We start from the raw sequence: 23,376 nt of genomic DNA, 5'->3' as shown, positions 1-23,376 counted from the left end.
ATTAAATATCTACATAAAAAGTATTTGGAAAATATCAAAAATAAATGATAAAACATCATCAACACCCATAATTAAAAAAACACAGATTAAACATTATTGTCTGTTAGTTAGTGCTGTATTTACCTGTCCCTTAACGAATCCCTCAAATCCATCACTAACAGCAAACATAGTGTGGCCTTCGGTGATCCCGACCCTGACGGCCGAACGCACGGCTGCATTCATGCCAGCCGCAGGAGCCCCAACATTCAACACAGCCACATTAAATGAGCTCTAGAGAAGAAAAGAGAGCAACATCACACAACATCTAAATCAAACTCAACTCTGACCGAATCCTGTCATTCATGAAATTAGGCCTGCTTCTCAAAATGAGTCAGACTTGTGCAATGTTTATAAAGCAGAACGATTTGGAGTCTAATCGAACAAAGTCCTGGATTAAGCTGCGTTTGTGTGTTTGTGAGTAAATCACTTCAGAAAACATCATGACTATACAAAGATGATTCAGTCTCCCTTCACTCACATCCTTCATTCAAAAAATTCACAAAAATCGAACCTTTCATTGAAGTAGAAAAATTGAACATGGTGGGGAAAATATATTTTGTAAGTGGAACAAATCAATCAAATGCTTATTAGGAAAATAAACAGGAAAAGGAACTACAGAAACCCCAATCAGGTGAAAAAGCACTATTCAATTCTATGGTTGCACTTTATTTTACAGTACGTGTACGTACATGTACTTATAGTAGGGGTGTAATGGTATGCAAAAATCAAGGTTCGGTACATACCTCGGTTTTAAAGTCACGGTTCGGTTCATTTTCGGTACAGTAAGGGAAATAAATGCAAACATTAAACTGCAGGTTGTTTATTACTATAAACTTTTTTAACAATTTATTTACAATTTTTTTTAAATACTTTTTAATAAAATATATATAAAATAAAAAAGAATAAGAAATAAAATACTGCTGCAAAGTTCTCCACTAAATAAAAATACTCTCAGTCTCAAACCAATATCATATAATAAAATATAATGAAAAATAAAAATAAAATAACTATGGTTACAGTGCAGCATTACCAATCCCAGCTTGTAGGCCTGCTCATATTTTAAATATATATATAACTTTTCCAAAGTGTAAAGTCTGTTTAAATGCCGACGGGAGCTGCGTTTGAATTACAATCATTTTTTTCCTAGTTGTAGTGATGTTCACACTCGCGTGATGCCTTTTGAAAACCTTAGGTCGGTGACACACTGGCATATTGCACCAGTCAAACATAGTCTATTTTGCCGTCAATACTGTTGACGGTGTCCTTTATCAGTAGGCTTTATATTTAAGCTCAACATGAAGTATAGATATTGTTGTCGTGAAGACAAGATCCTGGTCTGTCAGTGCCTCGTGGCCTTTATGTCACCTACAGAAGCAGCAGCACGCCAGTGCCGCGTCGGGCACGATTCTGGTGTGTAAAGACACAGAAAAAACGAGGCAGCCGCCACGCTCCTGACACGCAGCAGAAACGCCATGGGATTTGCGCTGAACGCGGAGACTTCCGCCACTTAATATGTTCGTTTGGAAACACGAAAATGTACCTATGTTCCGCAATCAAAATATTGCATTCGGTCATTCGGTACACACGTGCACCGTACCGAAAGCCCTGTACCGAAACGGTCCGGTACGAATACACATACCGTTACACCCCTAACTTATAGTGTACTTACAGTGTATTTATCTAAGAAAGTTCTGGTAATACAAGGTAACTACATGGGGTAGAGTTAGGTTTAGGGGTAGGTTCAGGGTTAGTAACTAATTATTACATAGTTATTGTACTTACTATAATAAGTACATAGTATGTACACGAGGAACAGGACTGTAAAATAAAGTGCTACCCATTCTATTCTATTCCTAGATTCCATGTACATATACAACAACAGCTTTCCTGTGTTCCATCCTCATCCGCGCAAAAGAAAATAAATAAAGATATTGAGCTGTCAGTGTCACAGAAATAGGCAGAATCAGAGCAAATATGTTATACACAATATTATAAACAATTATAAGTCATTTTCACTTACATGTGGAAGTTCAGAGTCCATTTGGTGATTAGACAAGAGTTTATAAGTGTTCAGGTTGTTTTCGAAACTTCTAAAATTTCCAAAGAAAAACGAGAAAGGATCTAAAAATCATTCAAACATTTTCTGTTGGGTTAAAAGCACAAAAACTAGGCTGAACAGTTTTACTTTTGACATCTGCTCGGTGGTTTACCTGCCACGCAGCCTTACAGCTTTTTCAAATTGCTTTTCATCCATGGCCTTCTGGACCTCCTGTGTCTGCAATACAACAAAGAAACAGACTGAAAACTCCAGTATTCTCTGAGTAGATAAAGACAGAAGTGTGTAACATACAAAAACTAAAAACCTCATAGAAACTCCATAGTAAAATCTGTATATGAACATAAGTTAATCATATCTATATGAAGATTTTTATATTGTTATTATTTGTATCAACTATATATGACAAAAATATATATATATATATTAATTGTACATACATCTTGTATAATATAAAATACAAATATTATGTAATAATGTAATATATAAAACAATATGTTTTTCTAATGGGTTTTAGGATGGATATATTGTAAATATATGTCTGCATGACATATATGTACAAAAATAGATACATATATGTATGGGGCTAGATATATGAAATTGTTCCATTTTTGAATGTTTCTACTTAATATGATAATATATTTTATAAACTGACATTTAACATTTGTACATATATTTGAGAATGGGGAAATTGTTTTAGGACAATTCTCTGAAATAAAAATGCAATCAAGCTTATTTATTTATTTATGTTTGCCCCTCTAACCTCTTTTACTGATATAGATGTGGAAAGAAGACAGGAAACAGGAACTCATGTGAACTAACCACTAGGCCCGGCTCCAAGATTTAATCAGCTTCACCATAAACTTTAAAACCCAAAAGACATTCAGTAGCCATTCAGTACTTTCTCACCATCTGAACGCACTCCATCAGAGGAACCCTGACAGCCTGGTTCCCACACAGAGACACCACACATGCTGGAGTACCAGGAGACGCTTCTAACAGGGCCAGGACGGCTTCCACTCCCATACGACTCGCCTACGGAGGAAAAGAGACGAGACAGAGATCTGAATACACCATGTCAAAGTGATCTTGTCCAATTCAAGCAAATACAGTTGGGATTTATTCAGTTAGGACCATACCAAAATCCGGTCAAAGGCAGAGGGTGTTCCTCCTCTCTGGACGTGACCCAGAATGGTGACCCGCGTGTCAAACCCTAAACAGCGCACCACCAGCTGCAGTAGAGAGTCAACACACAATCTTCACTTCAAATCAAATACAGATGTTTCTCAAACAAGATCATGAATTTAAAAGTTTAATGGCAGACATACACCACTGTTTAAAAGTTTAGGGTTGATACGTTTTTTTGGTAAGACTTTTGCTCACCATGGCAGCTTTTATTTGATTTAAATTAAAGTAAAAAAACTAATATTGTGAAATATTATTGCAATTGAAAATAACGGTTTTCAGTCAAAATATGCTGAATGTTAAAGGGGGGGTGAAATGCTCGCTTTCACTCAATATCCTGTTAATCTTGAGTACCTATAGAGTAGTACTGCATCCTTCATAACTCCAAAAAGTCTTTAGTTTTATTATATTCATAAGAGAAAGATAGTCTGTACCGATTTTTCCCGGAAAAACACGACCGACTGGAGGCGTGACGTGTGGGCGGAGCTAAAGAATCACGAGCGCCAGTAGGCTTTTGCATTGAGAGCGTTTGAAAGCTGTGACTTTACCGTGAGGAAAAACAAACCATGGCTAACAGTCAGATTCAGCGTATATTTATGATCCAGAATCAGATCCAGAGGCTGAAATTTAACAAGAGCAGCATCAGCAACGACGTCTCTATGTGAAATGTACTGAAACTGTATATATTTACTTAGCGGTTTTGGAAAATGACTAAGTTCCACTTTGTCGTCTTTTTTATTTCTTTTTAAGCTGTACATGTGGAAAGTGCAGTTTGATGACAACATCGCATGTTGTTTACTTGATGTGCTTACGCGCCGATAGCTAAGTTAACAACACAGAGATATTTGAAGCAGTTTTACCCACCGCCTGCGGTTCCAACACACAATCGTGACCCTTTTTCGTTGGGACTACATTATCCTTAAGAAATAAACAATGTTCAAATCCGTCGTCAAACTGGGCCTTCTTTGTAAAACAAGCATCTTCGAAATGCAGGGAACAAACACAAACACTTGCACAACTCCATTGATGCTCTGTAAAAATAAACTCCATCCACTGGTCCCTTAATGCGTTTTTTTTTTTTTTGGTAATGCTGTGCAGGGTTGTCTTGCCCTGGCAACCAAAAACACACTTCTTTTGTGACATTTCGCGACGCTCTCGCTCTGATCAGTGAACGACTGTTGTGCTCTCAGTGCTCTGCTCTACGGGAGCGCGGGCTCTTCCAGAAGAAGTGCCTTAGGACCCATATAAGGAAATTCCGCTCCATCTAACGTCACACAGAGCCATACTCGAAAAAAACTTTCCGAAACTTGTGACAATCCGGAAGGAGTATTTTTGGAACAAAAATACTCCTTCAAACCTACAACTTAATTTTTGAAACTTTGTCCATGTTTAGCATGGGAATCCAACTCTTTAACAGTGTAAAAAACTCAGTATGCATGAAATAGCATTTCACCCCCCCCCCTTTAAAGTCCGCATGAAATCAAAATAGACTTGATTTACTTTACTAGCGCACATTGCTAGTATTGATGTAAACAATTAATACGTGCAAGTTAATCTGCTGGAATGAATTGTTTGTCTTGATAATCTTCATTTAATAAACATTTACTTCCGCTCTGGAATGGCATTTCTTTTCTAATGGCCTTGGCAGAATATTCTTAAACACATCCCTCCAAATGTTAGATTGCTATGTGAGAGACAGCGAAGAGAAGTGCATACATAAAACCATACCCTCTATTCAATATTCCATTTCAGATGGAAATACATCACTACACTGAAATAATCACGCTAGAAACTTCCGGTTCAAACAGACTTTAGAATGTAATTTATTTCTGTGATGCAAAGCTGAATTTCCTACATGATCCTATAGAAACCATTCTCATATGATGATTTGCTGCTCAGTAAAACATTCTCATTAATATCGGTGTTGAAAAGAGTTTTTACTGCTTAATATTGTTGTGGAAACCAGGATTCTTTGATGAGTAGACAGCTGAAGAGAACAGCATTTATTAGAAACGTAGTTTTTCTGTAACAATGCAAATGTCTTTACTGTCACTTTTGATTTTAAAGCTTCCTTGCTGAATAAAAGTGCCAATTATATATATAAATATAAAATAAAATAAAAACTCATTTAATCTTTCAGACCCCAAACTTTTGAACGGTAGTGTAGATGGATCTATTTTTGATGTCGGACTGAACTGGATTCCACCATGGATTAAAACACAGATGCATAAACAAAGCAATATTTCTAAAGGGTTTATTAAAAGCAAGCTCAGCAAACATAACCACAGGCGTGATTACTGTAAGAGAATCTGTACATACACCTGGCAGGATGCAACAAATTATTATAGAACCCATTATAATCATTGATGCTGTCTACAGTGGACCTGGCCTGTCGAAACATGATAAATCCCAGGCAGTAAACTGCTGCCTCGTTCTATTTAAGACGTACTGACACAAAACCTAAATGATTTGTAATGGTCGCTTTGATGTGTACAGTGTAGACAGACTTCAGCTGTTGTGGTGTGACAATTGTTGTATCCGGTGTAGACACGGTGTAACTTAAAGGCTGTTACAATCAGTCCAGTAAATGAAGGGAAGTATAATATTGAAACTCACACATTTATACAATAAGACAATTTCTACCCAAACTCAAATCCAATACACGTGTTTTTTATTTGTTGAGTGTAAGAAGAGTCATTTCTAAGCTCATTTTGCATGAATGTGCTGTATGGGCTGTAGTTGTGCATTACTCACATCCTTTATAAGTTCTGTGGTTATGGGTTTGTTGCTTTGGTCAATAGCACCTTCAGCTACTATGATGATATTAAGCCGTTTCTTATCAGCGCGATTCTACAAGGGGGGAAAAAAGCATGCACACACACACACACATCCATACACACATACATACTGGTGAGAACAGGGAGGAAATACTCACATCCTTCACTGCATTAGAGCTGATAGGGTTTCCAAGTCTGTTTGTGGCTCCCTCGGCCACTATGATTATATTAAGACGAGAACCTCGCAAACGGCTCTGTGGGACAAATACTGGAGGACTGAAACAAGCTGTGCGTGTGCATTCGAATGTATGCATGAGTGTGTTGTGAGACTGTGTTCTTGGGAAGCCTGGGAAACTCATGCTAGCCAAACCACAAGCTATTTTTAATTTGAAGGAGAATTATCAAGCTATTCTTTAAAAAAAGGTTTACTACACTATAAGCTAGCTAACTACATTAAAGCTGTAAGCTAATAAATTGTCTTAATACCAGATTACATAATTCAGTTGAAAAGAGAAGCATTTTTCTGCCACAAAAACAATAAAGAAATCAATTCTTAACAGCATCAAACTTAAGTTATTAATTAAACTAAAAATTCAATAAATTCTAAACTAATTAAACAACGCTAAATTATTGTTTAATTCATTTTGTTAATTTAATTGTTTATTTTGCTACAAAAAGAGAATGATGCACAAAGAGTTCCATGAACACAACCGAACGATGATTCAATGGATTCAGTGAATCATATTTTTTGAACCAGTTCATTTAAATGAATCATCCCAATGAACCAAAAACGTTAATTAATGACAACCACAAACACATGCACTTCCTATTATATGTTCTGTATTCATTTCTATTATAACAATATTTTACTTATTTATTAAATTTGAAATAATTTGTAAAAAACAAAATAAAAATTTAATAAAAGTAGTACTGTCTGTCACTTATCTGAATAATTGAATTATTTAGGTTAATAACCTCTGTATCAGAGTTAATCTGAGCATAGCAGTAGGCTTGTGTGTGCATGTTTATGTGTGTGAGTGAGTTACCTCTGATAGTTTATGACACATCTGTTCCTCCCAGCCATCATTGGGAGGCATTTCTGGAATCAGCACCCAGTCAGCTCCACATGCAAGAGCACTGACTAATGCTAGATACCTACACACACATACACAAACTGTTTAATGCTGATTTTTAAGTTTAATGCATGTTTCTAGTCGAGGGTCTTACCCGCAGTGTCTTCCCATGACCTCCAGCACAAAGGTCCTCTGATGGCTGTAAGACAAACATTATATGATGTTTTTTGATGACAGGATTTAACAATTCAAAATGTCTAATGTTTTTGATATTCAAAATGCATTTACATTACTAATCAAAAGTTTGAATAATTATGATTTTTTTTTAATGTTTTGAAAGATATCTCTATCTCTATCACTAGGATTTTCTGTGTATTGTCATTTTTAGTATACAGTACCTTTGTGCCGTGGTCATTATGGCGTCCACCACCTCTATGATCCTGTGCAGTGCTGAGTCAGTGCCAATGGTCATATCTGTCCCACAGAAATCATTGTCTATAGAGCCCACCATCCCAACGATATGCAGTACAGAATGAATCTGGGAAGCCTCTTCACTTATTTCACCTGGGGGATAAATATAAAAATGAATATTAAGCTATGCTTACAAATCACAAATCCTCATTCCATGTATAAGCCCCTCCCACTCTGCTACCTGATTGGACAAGCTCATCCAACAGTCCACTCCACTCCTCCCTGAAGAGATTAGCCCCGGTCAAACTGCCATCTCCACCAATCACACACAGGTTAGTGATGCCACGCTGCACCAGGTTCAGAGCCGCACGCAAACGGCCCTCGTGGGTGCGAAAATCCTTACAGCGGGCGCTGCCAATCACAGTGCCACCCTGCACACATACACAGTGGCATTAAGAAAATATAATTCAGATATAATAATTGATGTCTTTCATTGTGATATAGCAAAATATCTAAATAAATAATCATTTGTAATTTGTAATCCCCATTTCAAATCATTTCATCTTGTGTGATTATGATGACAAACTATTGATTTGGACCAGTTCACTGAAACAGTTCAAATGAACTAGTTTGCGGAAAAGAAACAGATTTACAGGTAATCATGTTGGAAATAAAATGTAGTTTCTTGCACAGTGATTCTTTCATTCAAATATATATTCAAGAGTCATATAGCAGGCAGCCACAGATGTATGAATTACCACAGACCACAGTTTCAGCTAAAGATCTTCTATACCGTTCTACTGTTAAAAATTTTTTGTCATTAAATCATTGATTCAAAAGATTTGTTCAAAAACAGATTCATTCAATAAGAGATGAAGTGTTTATGAGGGATTTAAAATGTTTTTTTAAAGAATAAATATTTTAATTAGACTGGATTTATTAGCTTTTTATCATAACCTCTAGTAAATTATTTAGTTTGTGTAATGTTTTTCCTTCAGAACCACAGGAGAATCATGACCTCTATTGAGAATCATGTAAAAAAAAATCTAAATCAATATCCAGAATCATGCAGCTCTACGCAACAACCCTGCAATGCGTCTTCTGTATGGTTGCTCATTTTTGTGTGTTATTAAGTGACTAAAGTGAAGTGACTTTAATTTAGCAATATGCTTACCACTTGTAACATACTGGAAACACTTTCCCATGATGCTTCTTTGATGTTGTCACCTCCATCTACCATGCCCTGGTAGCCCTGACAAAGAACCAATCATTGCAACATCAAAAAGGTGAATCATTTTCCTTTTACCAAGGCAACCACAGAATGGACACCTTTTTCTCTCACAAGCTTTCAAGTACGGTGTTTGAGATCCACAGAAAATAATACTGTTTCCCTAATGTCAATATCCTGAAAACATGTCAGAGAATTACATTAAAATTGTTGTATGACCTTGAGTCCTACGACATAATTAATACATTGTATTATTGTTTTATTATTATGGGTTTCTGCAATTTAGATCTGAGAAAAGAGAAAAATCACCTCATGGATGAAATAAACCTTTGCTCCCACATAGATTCCCATTCTGACCACTGCCCTCACAGCAGCATTCATACCTATATGAAGAAATACAAAATAAGAGAGAAAAAATGGCAATTTTCTAATTGTATAATCCATAGTATAGAATAGATCATCTTTAGGATCTTGAATGTGAAAAATTAATAAATGAAAGTGGAGGCACTCCTCAGAATGTTCCCTACAGTGCTGCGACCTGACAAGCTGAATCAAGCATCTGTTCCCCTGAGGTTATGTCCAGCCTAACCCATAGTGATGGGAGGGCTGCTGCCTGGAAACTGTTGCTAGGAAACATAGTGCAATCAGAGCCAGAATCCAACTAAAAGGTAAAAAGGGTCCAAAGTGGAAACTCTAGCAGTAGCTGTGTAATACAGAAGTGGTTCGAATTCATCCGCTTTCTATTTAATTAATTATTGAGCATAAAACTATAGACCAATTCAGAGTAGACGTCACAGTTATGTCACTTGCAGATGCGCGTGCATAGTGGTTGCAGAAAAGCACTGGGAACAAGTGGAGGTAAATGGGTAAAATCCATGGAATAAGAGAGAGAGAAAAAAAAAAAAATATATATATATATATATATATATATATATATATATATATATATGTATATATATAGTGCCTTTTGATGTCAAGATCGGAATGCAAGTAATTTGTATAGATCAACGCTACTTTTGCGTCATCGAAGGGTAACGCCATTTTTGGGGGAAAACAAACGGATTCCTGATACAGAACTTGCTCCAGGGACCTTTTGTTTTTCATTGTTTCTGATGTGTACAGGCCTGGCAGACACAATTTTAAACATATATTGTTTAGTCATAGCCTGCGAATATTTCAAACGTAAAATCAGTTTGGCCTTGGCCAAGGTAACGTTAGCGTTATAGCAGCTTCATATTTCTAACTACAACAAAACTGTCAATAGCTTAAATCAAGTGAAATATGATCCAAGTAAACCACCGACTCCTCTTGACATGGCCTCATCGTTTAGTTTATCATACTGTGAGTGTGTTAATGACAAAAAATAGGCTACTTGGTGATTCCACGAGATAATGGTAACGTTAGATGTCCATATTTGGCCACTGCGTGGGTTCATTAATCCAGTTTTCGACCATTTCAAAGGGACACCTCTGTAAACACCGTATCCAGTAGCTTCTTTATATACCTCTCACGGTCCTCGGCCGGCAAAGAGAGTGTGTATGCTTGTGCCATTTATGCTATAAAGAAATTAAAGCGAGTTCTGTATCAGGGGAATCCGTTTGTTTTCCCCAAAAGGGGCGTTACCCTTCGATGACGCAAAAGTAGCGTTGGTCTATAGAATACTGTGGTCAAAGACGCCATTTGAAGCTAAACGCTGACGTTTAAATGGAGATATTTTAGATGAAAACTGCTATGATTAGGCTACTCTACTTTTAAAGCAAATATTTGATTTAAACAATAGGTCTACATGATATTCACATTTGCTGTTCAATGATGTAGGCCTATTGTATTAGCCTTACAAACCTTACTATTAACATTTTTACATAAAATGTATTTATTTATTCTCACAATTCTTACTTTTTTTTCCCTCGCAAATGCAAGTTTATATATCCAAATTCAGACTTTATGACTCGACTTAACTCAAAAATAGTTTGTCAATTTTGAGAAAAAAACGAAGAGCAGAGGGGACAGAGAGGATGACGAGTTGTTTTTCTTATTATATGTTGGATTATAATCTCGGAAATGCGAGAATAAAGTCAGAATTTTGAAATATAAAATCAATTTTTTTATTGTTATTACTATTCTTTTATTCCAGTTGAAAACCGTCATTTTCTGCCATTAGATAGTCTCCGCACCACTGATCTATATAACTCTTTATAGACAAAAAAAAAACGTCATCCTTGTTTCTGATATGTAAGACTATATCCCACTAACTAACGTCAATTTCATTTGAATAACAGGGCTTATCGCTGAATGACAAGCTCTTGTAATTCAGAGAACGTTTTGAAAAGGACATCTAATCAATATCGGCAATCTTTTTAAACCTTACAATTTTATACTGTATCCATGTAATTCTCTATCCGTAAAGGCTTTTCGCTCCCGGGTTTTCTGCAACCATGATGCGCGCGCATCCTGCATGTTTACAAAACTATAATTGGTCTTGCTGCTCTGGGAAACGTTCAGGCGCATTCAAGAATAAACAAACAGTAAATAGGCAAAACTCCACACCTTTCCGTTAACTGAAATGAAAAGGAAGAAAGTCAGACATTGCATCACAGAGAATTACGCCACTCCTATGTTCTCTCTCGAGTTCAATCTGAAACACTCGCCACAGAATAAACAAGCGGCAGGTGATGTGCTTTTAAAAAGCGCATTCAGGCGTTTTATAACCCGCGCGCACTCACGCTTGGATGCCGTCGGGTTTTTTCCCACGTGATCACGGCATAATGGCAGTCTTGCGCTAATACTTGCCTGCCATCACGTAGGCATGCGCACACATTCTTCACCTTGATATATTCATCGTGACACTCTAACACTAGCTTCCTCTATTCTTTTTTATATTCTATTTGTTTTCTTTTTATTCATTAAATTATATAAAAGCCCTTGCTGCGTGTAATGCGTTTTAAAATAACTGAGACTTTTTTATAGCACTTGCTAGGGCCCGAGCACCCTCTTGCAATTGCTCCATGTATTATAGCCTATACTGTATCATTGGTCTTTTGTTATTTTGGATTGCTTCCATTGACATCATTTGTAAGTCGCTTTGGATAAAAGCGTCTGCTAAATGACTAAATGTAATGTAAATGTAAATACTGCGTCATGTAATCGCATAAATATTTAATTCCAGGTGCGAAACTCGCTACAGCGCACCAAGTTTGCGCGTTGTCATGACGCTCATCGAGTGCGAGACTATTTTAAAATTTGAAAATGTTACAATTTCAAGACGTGTTCCAAAACTAAACAATCTACATATTTCGGACTCGCTATGAAAGTCATTTGAGCGTCATTTTAGAGGCCCGGGACTGCGTCACCTTTCTCTTTTAACATCTTTTACACGGGCTCTGTATAGATGTGTAATGATTAAATCGATAGCTGTAAATAAGTCAGTCTTCCACTGCGAGCTTTGATATACTGATATGTTTGTTAAAAAATAATATATATACCTTGAGCATCTCCACCACTTGTCAGGACGCCAATGCACATCCCTGTTCCAGACAGGTTCTCCATGAATTTTTTGGTGTCCGGCATTATTACACAGATGTCTTTGCAAACAAATTACTGCCTTTAATTCCCCGGTGAAGTACGAACAATCTAAAGCAAGCTGGAGAGGATAAAAAGCTACGCCGATCAAGTTCTCCTCCGGTGTCGGACGTGCGCTGCGGTGCCTCGCGCGGTCCGGTAGGCTCACATCGACCGCCCCATACCGGATTGACAGCAGCGCCAGGCAATGGTCCTTCAGATCACGTCTCATCTGGACAGATCTAGACCAATTGCCTTCCGACGCTCGAATTAAAGAAGTGACAAGGAAGTCCTACATTGGTTTCATTAAATTTAGAGTTATTATACAACTCACAGTAAATGTAAGACGATATTCGTGGCTTGCTGCAAATAGAACAACAGATCAAGTTACTGATATCAAGGAAGTTGTTTCACCTACGAAATCAGTGAGAAATAGTTCCTGGTAATATAACATACAAAATGTGTGGCCTAACACAATCTAGTAGGCTACCTATCGATCACATACATAGCAAACTTAATCCAGTTAACAACAGGTGAACCTCTGGCTACTATGAGCATGCAACTCTCTAGACAGTGGAATTCATCCTGAAGCCACTTACACACAGAATCTGTGTGTGACATTGATAGAGAGTATTTTAGTGTGCGAGTGAAAGAGAGAGAGCGCGCGCGCAGGTTTGGGAAGACTTGAGGCAAGAAAAGGGCAACATCCTGCTGACAGTGACAGCGACACTGTCGTCATCCTGCTGGCAGCGACACTGAAGTTGTGTCCGAAATCACTCAATCATTCACTAATCCCAATTTAGTGTGGCATTTGAGTGCACTATCATAAAGGATTGAAATAAATGAAGTGAACGAATTCGGATACTGGCGTAGTTACGCTGCGTGTCAGAGAGCTGTGGGGCTGAAACAGAAACATCACATATGATGTAGGCTACGTTTATGTTACATGTACATTATTTTAGAAAATAATAGTAATAACAGCAACGATTTCACAATACGATTTACTCACGATTTTTTTTTTTTACATAATTACATTTATGACAGATTATAAAAAAGTGTTCAATTCAAGTTTATTTTTTATAGTGCTTTTTACGATACAAATCACTGCAAAGCAACTTTACAGAAAATTAAGTTTCTACAATATTTAGTAGTAGCTTATAAGTGGTGACTGTCAGTTTATGTGCATATGGCAGAAATTTCAGAAAAATTAATACAAGACATAGTTGTGACGAGTTGGGCGGGGCCGAGGGATATGGGAACGAGCGAGGCCGGTGGAGTGATTGGGAAATGAGCGACACCTGAGACCCACCACCGGTCTCGAGTCCCACAGAGGAGATGGAAGCCCAGCCGGCATTTCAAAGTTGAAACAACGTCAGGTACCATGGTTGAATCAACATTGAATTACCTTTCGATTTTGCAAATTGGATCAAAATTGAAATCCCGACGTGGATTCACCGTTGAAATCGCGACGTGGATTCACCACTGAAATCCCGACGTGGATTCACCATTGAAATCCCGACCAGTGCCGGCCCGAGCCTCTTGGGGGCCCTAAGCAGAATTTGATTTGGGGGCCCCCCTCCCAACACGCGGAGTCACCTGTGTTTCAAGATTATTGACACAAATGTCACGCTATAATGTTACATTATAAATGAATACAGTGAGGTGATGTATTAATACAAAATAAATAAATAAAAATCAATACTTAACATACTTCACTCTTAAACTTCTGAATACGGCATTTCTGGGGAAGTCGTGGCCTAATGGTTAGAGGGTTGGACTCCCAATCGAAGGGTTGTGAGTTCTAGTCTCGGACCAGACGGAATTGTGGGTGGGGGGAGTGCATGAACAGCTCTCTCTCCACCTTCAATACCACGACTTAGGTGCCCTTGAGCAAGGCATCGAACCCCCAACTGCTCCCTGGGCGCCGCAGCATAAATGGTGCTCACAGTGTGTGTGTGTGTGTGTTGACTGCTCTGTGTTTGTGCATTTCGGATGGGTTAAATGCAGAGCACAAATTCTGAGTATGGGTCTTCATACTTGGCTGAATGTCACTTCACATGTCCAAATGCAAATGTGCATTAAATGTGCAATCTCACAAATTTCAAACCAAAATTTCAAAACCACGAAACCAAAATAGACAATCCTTAAAATAATACAAAATATAATGTTACAAAAAATAGTTAAAAATGTAAATAATGAAAGCAAACATAAGAACAGCTAGGATTCAACAATGAAATTGTGCAACAATGACCTAAAAATTGTTCCTTCTTAGCTTTTATATATATAGGGGTGAAAATAGAACTTTAATCAAATAAAAAAGTAAAAGATATTATTTACTAATTTTACCATTCAACATTTACCTATGGCTATAACTTTATTATGACTAATTTATTTTATAGTCATATTCAATGTTGAAACCACCACTGACCTTATTTCCACAATATTTCAACGATGAAAGTTGGTCATGTGCTGGAAGTTTTTCAACCATTCTGATTTAAACGTTGAATCAACATTGTTTCAACGTTGAAACCACAACTGAACTTATTTCAACCATATTTCAACGTTGAAACCACAACTGAACTTATTTCAACCATATTTCAACGTTGAAGGTTGGTTATGTGCCGGCTGGGAGTATATAAAACTGGAGCGACGACAGTGAAGGACGAGAGAGGACCAGGCCTGGGCTTTTAGTTGTGTTTGCTTTTTATATGTGCGCATTGTGTCGTCCGTGAGGGGCTGATGCGCTGTTTTGTTTTTATTTTGAATTATTAAAATGTTGTTTGATTGTCCGCCGGTTCCCGGCTCCTTCTTCCGCCCCACTCGTCACAATAGTCAACCAGAAGATGAACACTATTAACAGCAATCATTATGTGATTCCATGGTAAGAAGCAATATTTGTTAGTTCTGTATGTTGGGTTCTTTTATTATTGCTTGGGCAAAATGCTGCACATTTATTTGTGACATTGAGATATGTCAAATAACAAAAATAAAACTGAAATTTTAAAACAAAACCCAAACAAAACTAAAAGAAATCTCTTATAAAAAAAAAAACCAAAGGCTTTCCTTTTAAAATTACAGGCAACCACTTTTTATTAATCACAATCGAAGCAAAGATAGTGTATATATACAGCATGAGCAGGTTTTAATCTAAATTAGAATAATTTTAAAAATCTGAAGCAAGAACAGAATGGTCTGAATCACGAGCGCTAGTAAGCTTTTGCATTGAGAGCGTTTGGAAGCTGTGACATTACCGTGAGGGAAAAACCATCATCCAAAACAAACCATGGCTAACAGTCAGATTCAGCCATATACAGTATTTATGATCAAGAATCAGATCCCGAGGCTGAAATTGAACAAGAGCAGCGGAAGCAACGACTACAGCAGGACGTCTCTATGTGGTATGTATATATTTGCTTAGCGGTTTTGGAAAATGACTAAGTTCCACTTTATGTCGTCTTTTTTTTTTTTTTTTTTTTTAAGGTGTACATGTGGAAAGTGCAGTTTGATGACAACATCGCAGTTTGTTTACTTGATGTGCTTACACGCTGATAGCTAAGTTAACAACACAGAGATATTTGAAGCAGTTTTACTCACCGCCTGCGGTTCCAACACACGATCGTGACCCTTTTTCGTTGGGACTGCATTATCCTTAAGAAATAAACGATGTGCAAATCCGTCGTCAAACTGGGCCTTGTTTGTAAAACAAGCATCTTCGAAATGCAGGGAATAAACAAAAACACTTGCACAACTCCGTTGATGCTCTGTAAAAATAAACTCCATCCACTGGTCCCTTAATGCTGTTTTTTTTTTTTTTTTGGTAATCTGTGCAGGGTTGTCTTGCCCTGGCAACCAAAAACACACTTCTTTTGTGACATTTTGCTCTCGCTATGATCAGTGAATGTCTCTGCTCTGCTCTACGGGAGCACGCGCTCTTCCGGGAGAAGTGCCCTTAGGACCCATATAAGGAAATTCCGCTCCATCTAATGTCACACAGACCAATACTCGAAAAAAACTTTCCGAAAGTTGTGACAAACTGGAAACTTTTGTTCCAAAAATACTCCTTCAAACGTACAACTTAATTTTTGAAACTTTGTCCATGTTAAGCATGGGAATCCAACTCTTTAACAGTGTAAAAAACTCAGTATGCATGAAATAGCATTTCAAAGGGTCAACTTGACCTAATTTACCATAATAATCAATGGATATTCAAAGATGCCACAATCCTGCACACCCGATGGTTGTAAAAACCAACGGGATTTAAATTCCTGAAGAAACTGGATAACCTTTCACAAGTGAGAATGCGTGAAAGGGGCTGAACCATAGATATAAAGATAGTGGCATCTTCAAATAAATAATTTATTATTATGGTGAATGACGTCAAATTGACCCTTCCAATATGGCAGATGGCTAACGTATAGCGGCCCATAGAAACAGTCACTAACAAGGAATCTATGTGTATATATCTATGATGATATATGACTAAAAATAGAAAGTGGTGGCCCTAGTGGTCAGCTCTCACTGTATGCAGCAAGAATCCTGCTCTTCAGCTTCCTTTGATAATCTCAAGACTCACGACTTGATGTTCTTTCTGAGGCCTCTTTCCCAGTCCATAAATCAGCCCTGCCATAAAACATCTTTAAAGCTTTGAAAGAGAGAATGACTTGTTCATGAAAAAGAGAGAGAGCAAGCATTAGGGACGTGAGTGTATTTGGATGTGTGCTCTCTTTTTTATCCTTATCAGGCCTAACTCTGTTTCTCAGTCTGCTTAAGGGTGGGACGTCTGTCTACAGCACAAAGCACTACTGACCAGCTCATAAAGCACTGAGATAAAGAGCAAGAGCGAGTGCAGCATGACATGCCTGAGAGTTGCTGTAGGTCAGACTGTGACAGTAATCATTATGTCCAGTACAAATAGGCCAGAGTACGTGCTGCTGTACATGCTCTTTTCTCAAACAAAGCAGCAAATAAATCACTTCATAGCTCTCAGACTTATTAACATGATTGTCACTATTAATATCATGATAGTTTCTCAAAATATAAGTCTATACAAATGTATATTCAGTAATGACCATTTGAGACCATATACATATAAATAACTAGACGCCTCATTGGACGCTCGACCGCACGTCTACGTCGCCGCCATATTGGAGCAGGCAACTCTCATAACTCTCATATCAGGACAGAAGAAAACATACCTGACTCATCGACAGATTGGACACCTACAAACCGTCACACGATAATAAAAACAGATCTCGGGGTGTTATCTTTCACAGGTAAGATTCAACCGTTATTTCTCGATGAACAATTTGTTGATAGCTTAATTAACCACTAATGTCAGACTATTAATAATAGATAGCGATATCACTAACGTAGTTAGCAGTGAAAGCTGAGACTCAAAGTTTAAATGAATTCTTATTTACGTTTATATCATAAACTAAAATGGTGTTATGAGCACAATATGTACAGTGAGTACTTTGACTGTCTAGATTAGTGATGGAGCTAAAGCATCACTACCGTTACTTATTTACAAAGATTAAGTGGCAACATTTTAGAATCATGGTCCATTAATGTTAGTTAATCCATTAATTAACATGAACAGTACATTTATTACTGTATTTATTAATCTTTGTTAATGTTAGTTAATGAAAATACAGTTATTCATTGTTAGTTCATGCTAATTCATAGTGCATTAACTAATTTTAACAAGCACAACTTTTGATTTAAATAATGCATTAGTAAATGTGGAAATGAGCATCAACTAAGATTAATAAATGCTGTAGAAGGATTGTTCTTGCTTAGATCATGTTAACTAAAGTAGTTAACTAACATTAACTAATGGACCATTATTCTAAAGTGTTACCGATTAAGTTTATCATCGCTTAATTTTAAGGATTTCATAGCTTTTCATAAAACTGTGAACTGATTCTATGTATTTTATTATTATTTTCTCTTCCCTTTTAGCCAGTTGCAAACAGGACAAGGAAAGCTGAGGAAAGCTGTTCTCTGCATTTCCAAGAGACAAGACTATACCTCCACAGACTAGTGTTGTGTTTGTACTAAACCCAGAGCAGCCATGAATGAATCGACAGATTGACCCTGCTCCATATACAACCCCCCCCCCCCCCCCCCCAGTTTCTCTCTGTAAAGATAATTTTTACAACAATATAATTTAATATAAATAATATAATTATCTAATTAAATGTTTCTGTATTTTTTTGTCAAATATTTGGAGGTGGATGTGCACACTGGTGGTGTTTGAGGAGATTCATCCTTCTATGTAAAGTGCTTTGAGTGACCAGAAAAGCACTATAAGGAATGATTAGTTATTAATAATTAAATATAACTAGTTTTCTCAGTCGATCACAATACTATAGACTGCATTTAAAAAGCTTTGCACAGGCTGTTTAATGCTGATAATTTACTATGTGTGTCTTTACACAAAAACTACATGATGTAAATAGCCTATAAATGAAAAACACAGGAACTCATAGTGAGTCCAGCTGCAATATAATTAATGAAATCATTGTGAAATTTTTATAATGATTATTAGTTTTGATTAATAAAAAGTTAATCATAACTATACTTTGATATTTTGTTGTACAAGGTAAACCTCACATACTCACACTCAAACATTCATATGTATTAACAAAAACAAACCACTGTTTCAAAATGTGTTTTCTGTATGAGTGTGCATTATAGAACAAAATATCAAGCATCATCAAGTTTTTTTACATTATTTGACTCTTTAATTGAATAAAATAGAAAATCTTTAGGGAAGCGGTGAAGAATTAATCTTTATTTGTCAGGTTTTGTCTTCACAACTAAACCACTCTATTCACAGAGAAAGACAAAACTGAAAACTGAAATAAAATGTGTTTCTTGAGGATTTCTCAGAGGATTATATATATATATATATATATATATATATATATATATATATATATATGTGTGTGTGTGTGTGTGTGTGTGTGTGTGTGTGTGTGTGTGTGTGTGTGTGTGTGTGTGTGTGGGCATGTTTTTGTGACATATCAGGACACAACTCTGTATAATGACATGGGTATGACACAGGTATTACAAGGAGCCATGTCCCCATTTTTCAAAACGCTTATAAATCATACAGAATGAGGTTTTTTGAGAAAGTAAAAATGCACAAAGTTTCCTGTGAGGGTTAGGTTTAGGTGTAGGGTTGGTGAAGGGCCATAGAATATACAGTTTGTACAGTATAAAAACCATTACACCAATGGGATGTCCCCATTTTTCACAAAAACAAACATGTGTGTGTGTGTGTGTGTGTGTGTGTGTGTGTACATGTATATATTATACTTTAGGAGCTCATTAATTAAACACAATTTGGAACTCATGTCCAAAATTTTTCTGTGTTCTGTCATTAGTTGTGTCTTAATTTGTTTAATAATTATTAGACAAATAGTATTTTAAAATTACATTTCACAATTATTTATTTTACTCTATAATTAACTATTAATTTATTCTTCAATTTTGTCTATTCTGTATTATTCCACCCTTGATATAACATATTCTTCTTGCTATTATTAATCTATTGTTGTTCAGTTATTTATTATGGTATTATTCATATCATACATATAATTTGTGCTATTATAAATCTATTATATCACGTATGTTATTGTACTCGCTTTTCATATTATTCACTTTACTTCAAGTTGTAGGCTACTACATATACTTTTTAATATAACATATCACTTTTACTATATTTCTACTGTGCACTGTATCGGTCTAGTATAACGTTATCGTGTTTTTATTCAGTAAAAACCGCAGCTCCCCGTTTAAATCCATGTTTTTTTAAGGCAGTCTTGCCCTGTCTAACATGGCGGACGCGTTGACGTATCGCAGCAACGACTCAGAGCGGCCAATGAGGCGTCTAGTTATTTATATGTCTATGTTTGAGACTCCATGCCATTACTTTGTTGGAATATACTGCAGACAGGGGCGTCGCACCCGTGGGGGATGTGGTTGTTTTAACACCCACACTTTTCCTGGTGAGAAGGTTCAACACCCGCACGTTTTCTGCAGTTTTTCTGCAGTTTTGCACAAACGACTTATTACAGTCGTTTCTCTGGCCGCTCAGTCTGCTCTGCGCTCGCTGCGGCTGCCACCTCTCCCCTTCCCTCTCAAATGACACCGGCTTTGAGTGTGATCGGCTGATGATTGGCTGTTCTGCCTTAAGTCCCGCCTCTCTTGAGGTGTTATTGGTCAGGCGGGAACTTAGGCGGGAAGAGTTTGGGAAGATGTTCTGTTATCGTTTTGTTGACATGTCGAGTGTTTTCGGTATTATATTTCGTTTTTTAGATTAATGCTTATTGCTATTATTGGGATACTGTTCAGCAGCTAGTTAAGTTCGGTTATGTAACGTTATGTGGCATGCAATGTATAACATAACTGTGATGAAGAAGGCAGGGAATAGCCAAGAGGGGGGAATATGGAGGTATTATTATGACAAAATGATTTGAATTTGAATAGTGTTAATTTGAATTATTTGCAAGTGTAATCTAACAAAATTGAATTTTAGGTGGTAGTTTAAATAGTTTTGAATTTGATTTTTTTAAACGAATAGGCCTATTGAACATTTGAAATTAACTTAAATGTTTTATGGCTGAATTTTATAGACATGTATTTTCAAACAGCTAGTTTTTTTGTTCTGAATTCTTATACTGCAAATATTCAGTTAAAAAAAAATCAGATTCAAGTTTTCAAGATGAAGAAATTCGGACACAGGTCATCCACAGGGAAGAGTAGACGATCTCACAAAAGTCGAACAGAGCATTTTGGTCAGTTGGGGACTGCGGAAGTTTTCCAGCGCGAACGTGGTGGTGGTTCAAGAGGTTGCCGCTCTCTGACTCTTGATCATGAATCGCCCGAAGGTAATTCTTAAACATAAATCATTTTGTGTTTATATGTTAGGTTAGTGTTCTCAGCACGTGATACATTTGTCTAAGCGGTCTCTGGTGTTTGTTTTAAAGTATATTTTGTGTAAAATTGATTAGAACGCCCCAGTACACAGACAGGACACGAGCGGCGCGACGCAAAACAGTGCTTGAAGCAACTGTTGCAAAGAGCTGGTACTAGGTCAGAAATATGATGGGGAATCCGTTCGCACCGTTCGCGTACGGTGTTACGGTGTTAAACAATGCAGTTTGTGTAATATTAATCGTCTGTAAGCTGATTTGCTTGATTGATTGCAGGCACACAGAAAAACAATAAGCAAATAACCTATGCTAGCCTTTGGATATAGTTTTTTAATCATATTTTTTTATGTGTTTAGCTTTTTATACATTTCATTTGTGGGGCATTAATTGCTGTTTGAATAATATGATGAGCTAAGTTAGGCTACTGGTGACTATTACTGCAATGTATTCATGACAATGCTTGAAACAAATATATATGCCGCCTAATAAATATAGCTATAAGCTAACTATCCTGTGTCATTTATAAAAAGTTTAGTTTTTATGCAGCCAGTGTTTCTGTTACCTAAATATGTCACATACATAGGCTACTGAAAACAATTTTCTTGCAGTGAAAATGTCAATATTGTAATCAATCTAATGCAGTCTTCTTGGACATAGGGCAGCAGCTACTCCTAGAATATTATTTTTAAATTTGGATAAGAAATGTGTCTCATCATTACCAATGTTATAATATGGCTTTGATTTGCTTTTGTGATTTTCCACATATATTGATCATCATCTAAAGTCACTGTCGGTTTCAGACTGGATGAGAGAGCTGAAGTCACTGGTACAGTAGCAGATCATTGTATTAACTGGACATACATGGAGGCTGTTCTCATCCAGAGAAAATAAATATCTCAGATACTCACCTTATTTTGTATTGCTTCATTCCATGCATACTTTAACACAACTTTCCTTTACTTTTCAATTTGAGTTAAATTCATAAAGCAATTACTTCTGTACTTGTCATAGTAACATTTAATGAGTATAATATTTATGTGATCTACAATATCGTTTTTTTAAATATAATTTTAAACAGTACACACTTAAAGATAACATGTTATTTATTAACCTGCATGCCATGTTACTATTAATACATATCAGAGAACTGTCAACAGTAAAGAGTGTTGTTAAATTATTGAAATATTAACTTTATTGAAATCTCAGGGGATATTAATTTCGGTAAGCTACAGGAGAACAGAGTTTGGCTGACAAAGAAACATTTGGGTTTCATTGTATGTAATAGTTGTAAAATGTGAAAAACATTTTTTGAATAAGATTTTCAAATGTTAAACATTATTTACACAATGGATCATTATTCACTATTCTTAAACATGACATGAGGTTGTTTTTCAGTGCCTATGATCAAACAAACACAATGTATGCTTACACATACAGATACAATGTATGCTTATGATAGTCATTATTATTATATTTATTAGTAGTAGTTCTTTCTCAGATTGTCTAAACCGTTAAGCTCTGTATTTGACTGTTAACTCAATGCAATAAAGAAAAATGTGTCCATTTTAAAAAGACTGTTCATTTAAATATACAAATTAACTCGCATGTTGTTTCAATGATGCATGACTTTAAAATCTTAGTAATAGGATAAAATATGTGACAAGTAAATTTGCATTTATAATAATAAATACATGGATGGGGTTGTGAAGGCTGGTAAAAACTGGTTATAAAAAATAAAAAGATAAAAGAAAGCATGACACGGTGCTCACACCGATTTTACTAAGATACATTTGTAGTGGTTTGTTTCAGGTTTTGTATACAAATTGTACTAGTCTCTCTCCAATGAAAACTAAGTAGTCTAATCAAAGCACACTATTATAAAAAAAGACCCTCAAATGAAATATCTAAAAAGCGAAATACACCAAACAGTAAAAACTATATTAGGTAAGATAGGTTAAATTAGCTTATCGATTGTTTTTCTTTGTGTCTGTAATCAATCAAGCAAAACATGAAAGACAATTTATCGTATTACACAAACTATACATTGTTTTGGCACTGTTGCAGTTAATGCTGATTAACGCTTTACATTGTTAAATAATCCATTAAA

The 23,376-nt window shown here is 36.4% G+C and overlaps 1 protein-coding gene across 6 annotated transcripts in view; it reads right to left on the bottom strand.

Moving 5' to 3' along the window:
* LOC113113690 (ATP-dependent 6-phosphofructokinase, platelet type-like) overlaps positions 1-12,555 on the bottom strand; it is a 29,777-nt gene extending 17,222 nt beyond the window's left edge. The window contains exons 1-13 of one of the 6 annotated variants that reach the window (XM_026280090.1): positions 12,252-12,555; positions 9,079-9,152; positions 8,716-8,793; positions 7,783-7,972; positions 7,529-7,694; positions 7,285-7,329; positions 7,104-7,212; positions 6,035-6,130; positions 3,235-3,327; positions 3,005-3,130; positions 2,250-2,314; positions 2,060-2,129; positions 124-270 (exon numbers count right to left, since the gene is read on the bottom strand). In XM_026280090.1, the coding sequence (XP_026135875.1) occupies positions 124-270; positions 2,060-2,129; positions 2,250-2,314; positions 3,005-3,130; positions 3,235-3,327; positions 6,035-6,130; positions 7,104-7,212; positions 7,285-7,329; positions 7,529-7,694; positions 7,783-7,972; positions 8,716-8,793; positions 9,079-9,152; positions 12,252-12,336 (1,344 nt within the window). In that variant the 5' untranslated portion in view covers positions 12,337-12,555. The remainder of the gene's footprint in view (positions 1-123; positions 271-2,059; positions 2,130-2,249; positions 2,315-3,004; positions 3,131-3,234; positions 3,328-6,034; positions 6,131-7,103; positions 7,213-7,284; positions 7,330-7,528; positions 7,695-7,782; positions 7,973-8,715; positions 8,794-9,078; positions 9,153-12,251) is intronic. The other 5 variants (XM_026280100.1, XM_026280118.1, XM_026280137.1 and 2 more) reach the window with 5 other exon arrangements.
* Positions 12,556-23,376: the final 10,821 nt, after the last annotated feature.

Source organism: Carassius auratus, chromosome 2 (assembly GCF_003368295.1).
Source record: "Carassius auratus strain Wakin chromosome 2, ASM336829v1, whole genome shotgun sequence".
Taxonomy (NCBI): domain Eukaryota; kingdom Metazoa; phylum Chordata; class Actinopteri; order Cypriniformes; family Cyprinidae; genus Carassius; species Carassius auratus.
This window is presented reverse-complemented; position numbering and strand designations above follow the sequence as displayed.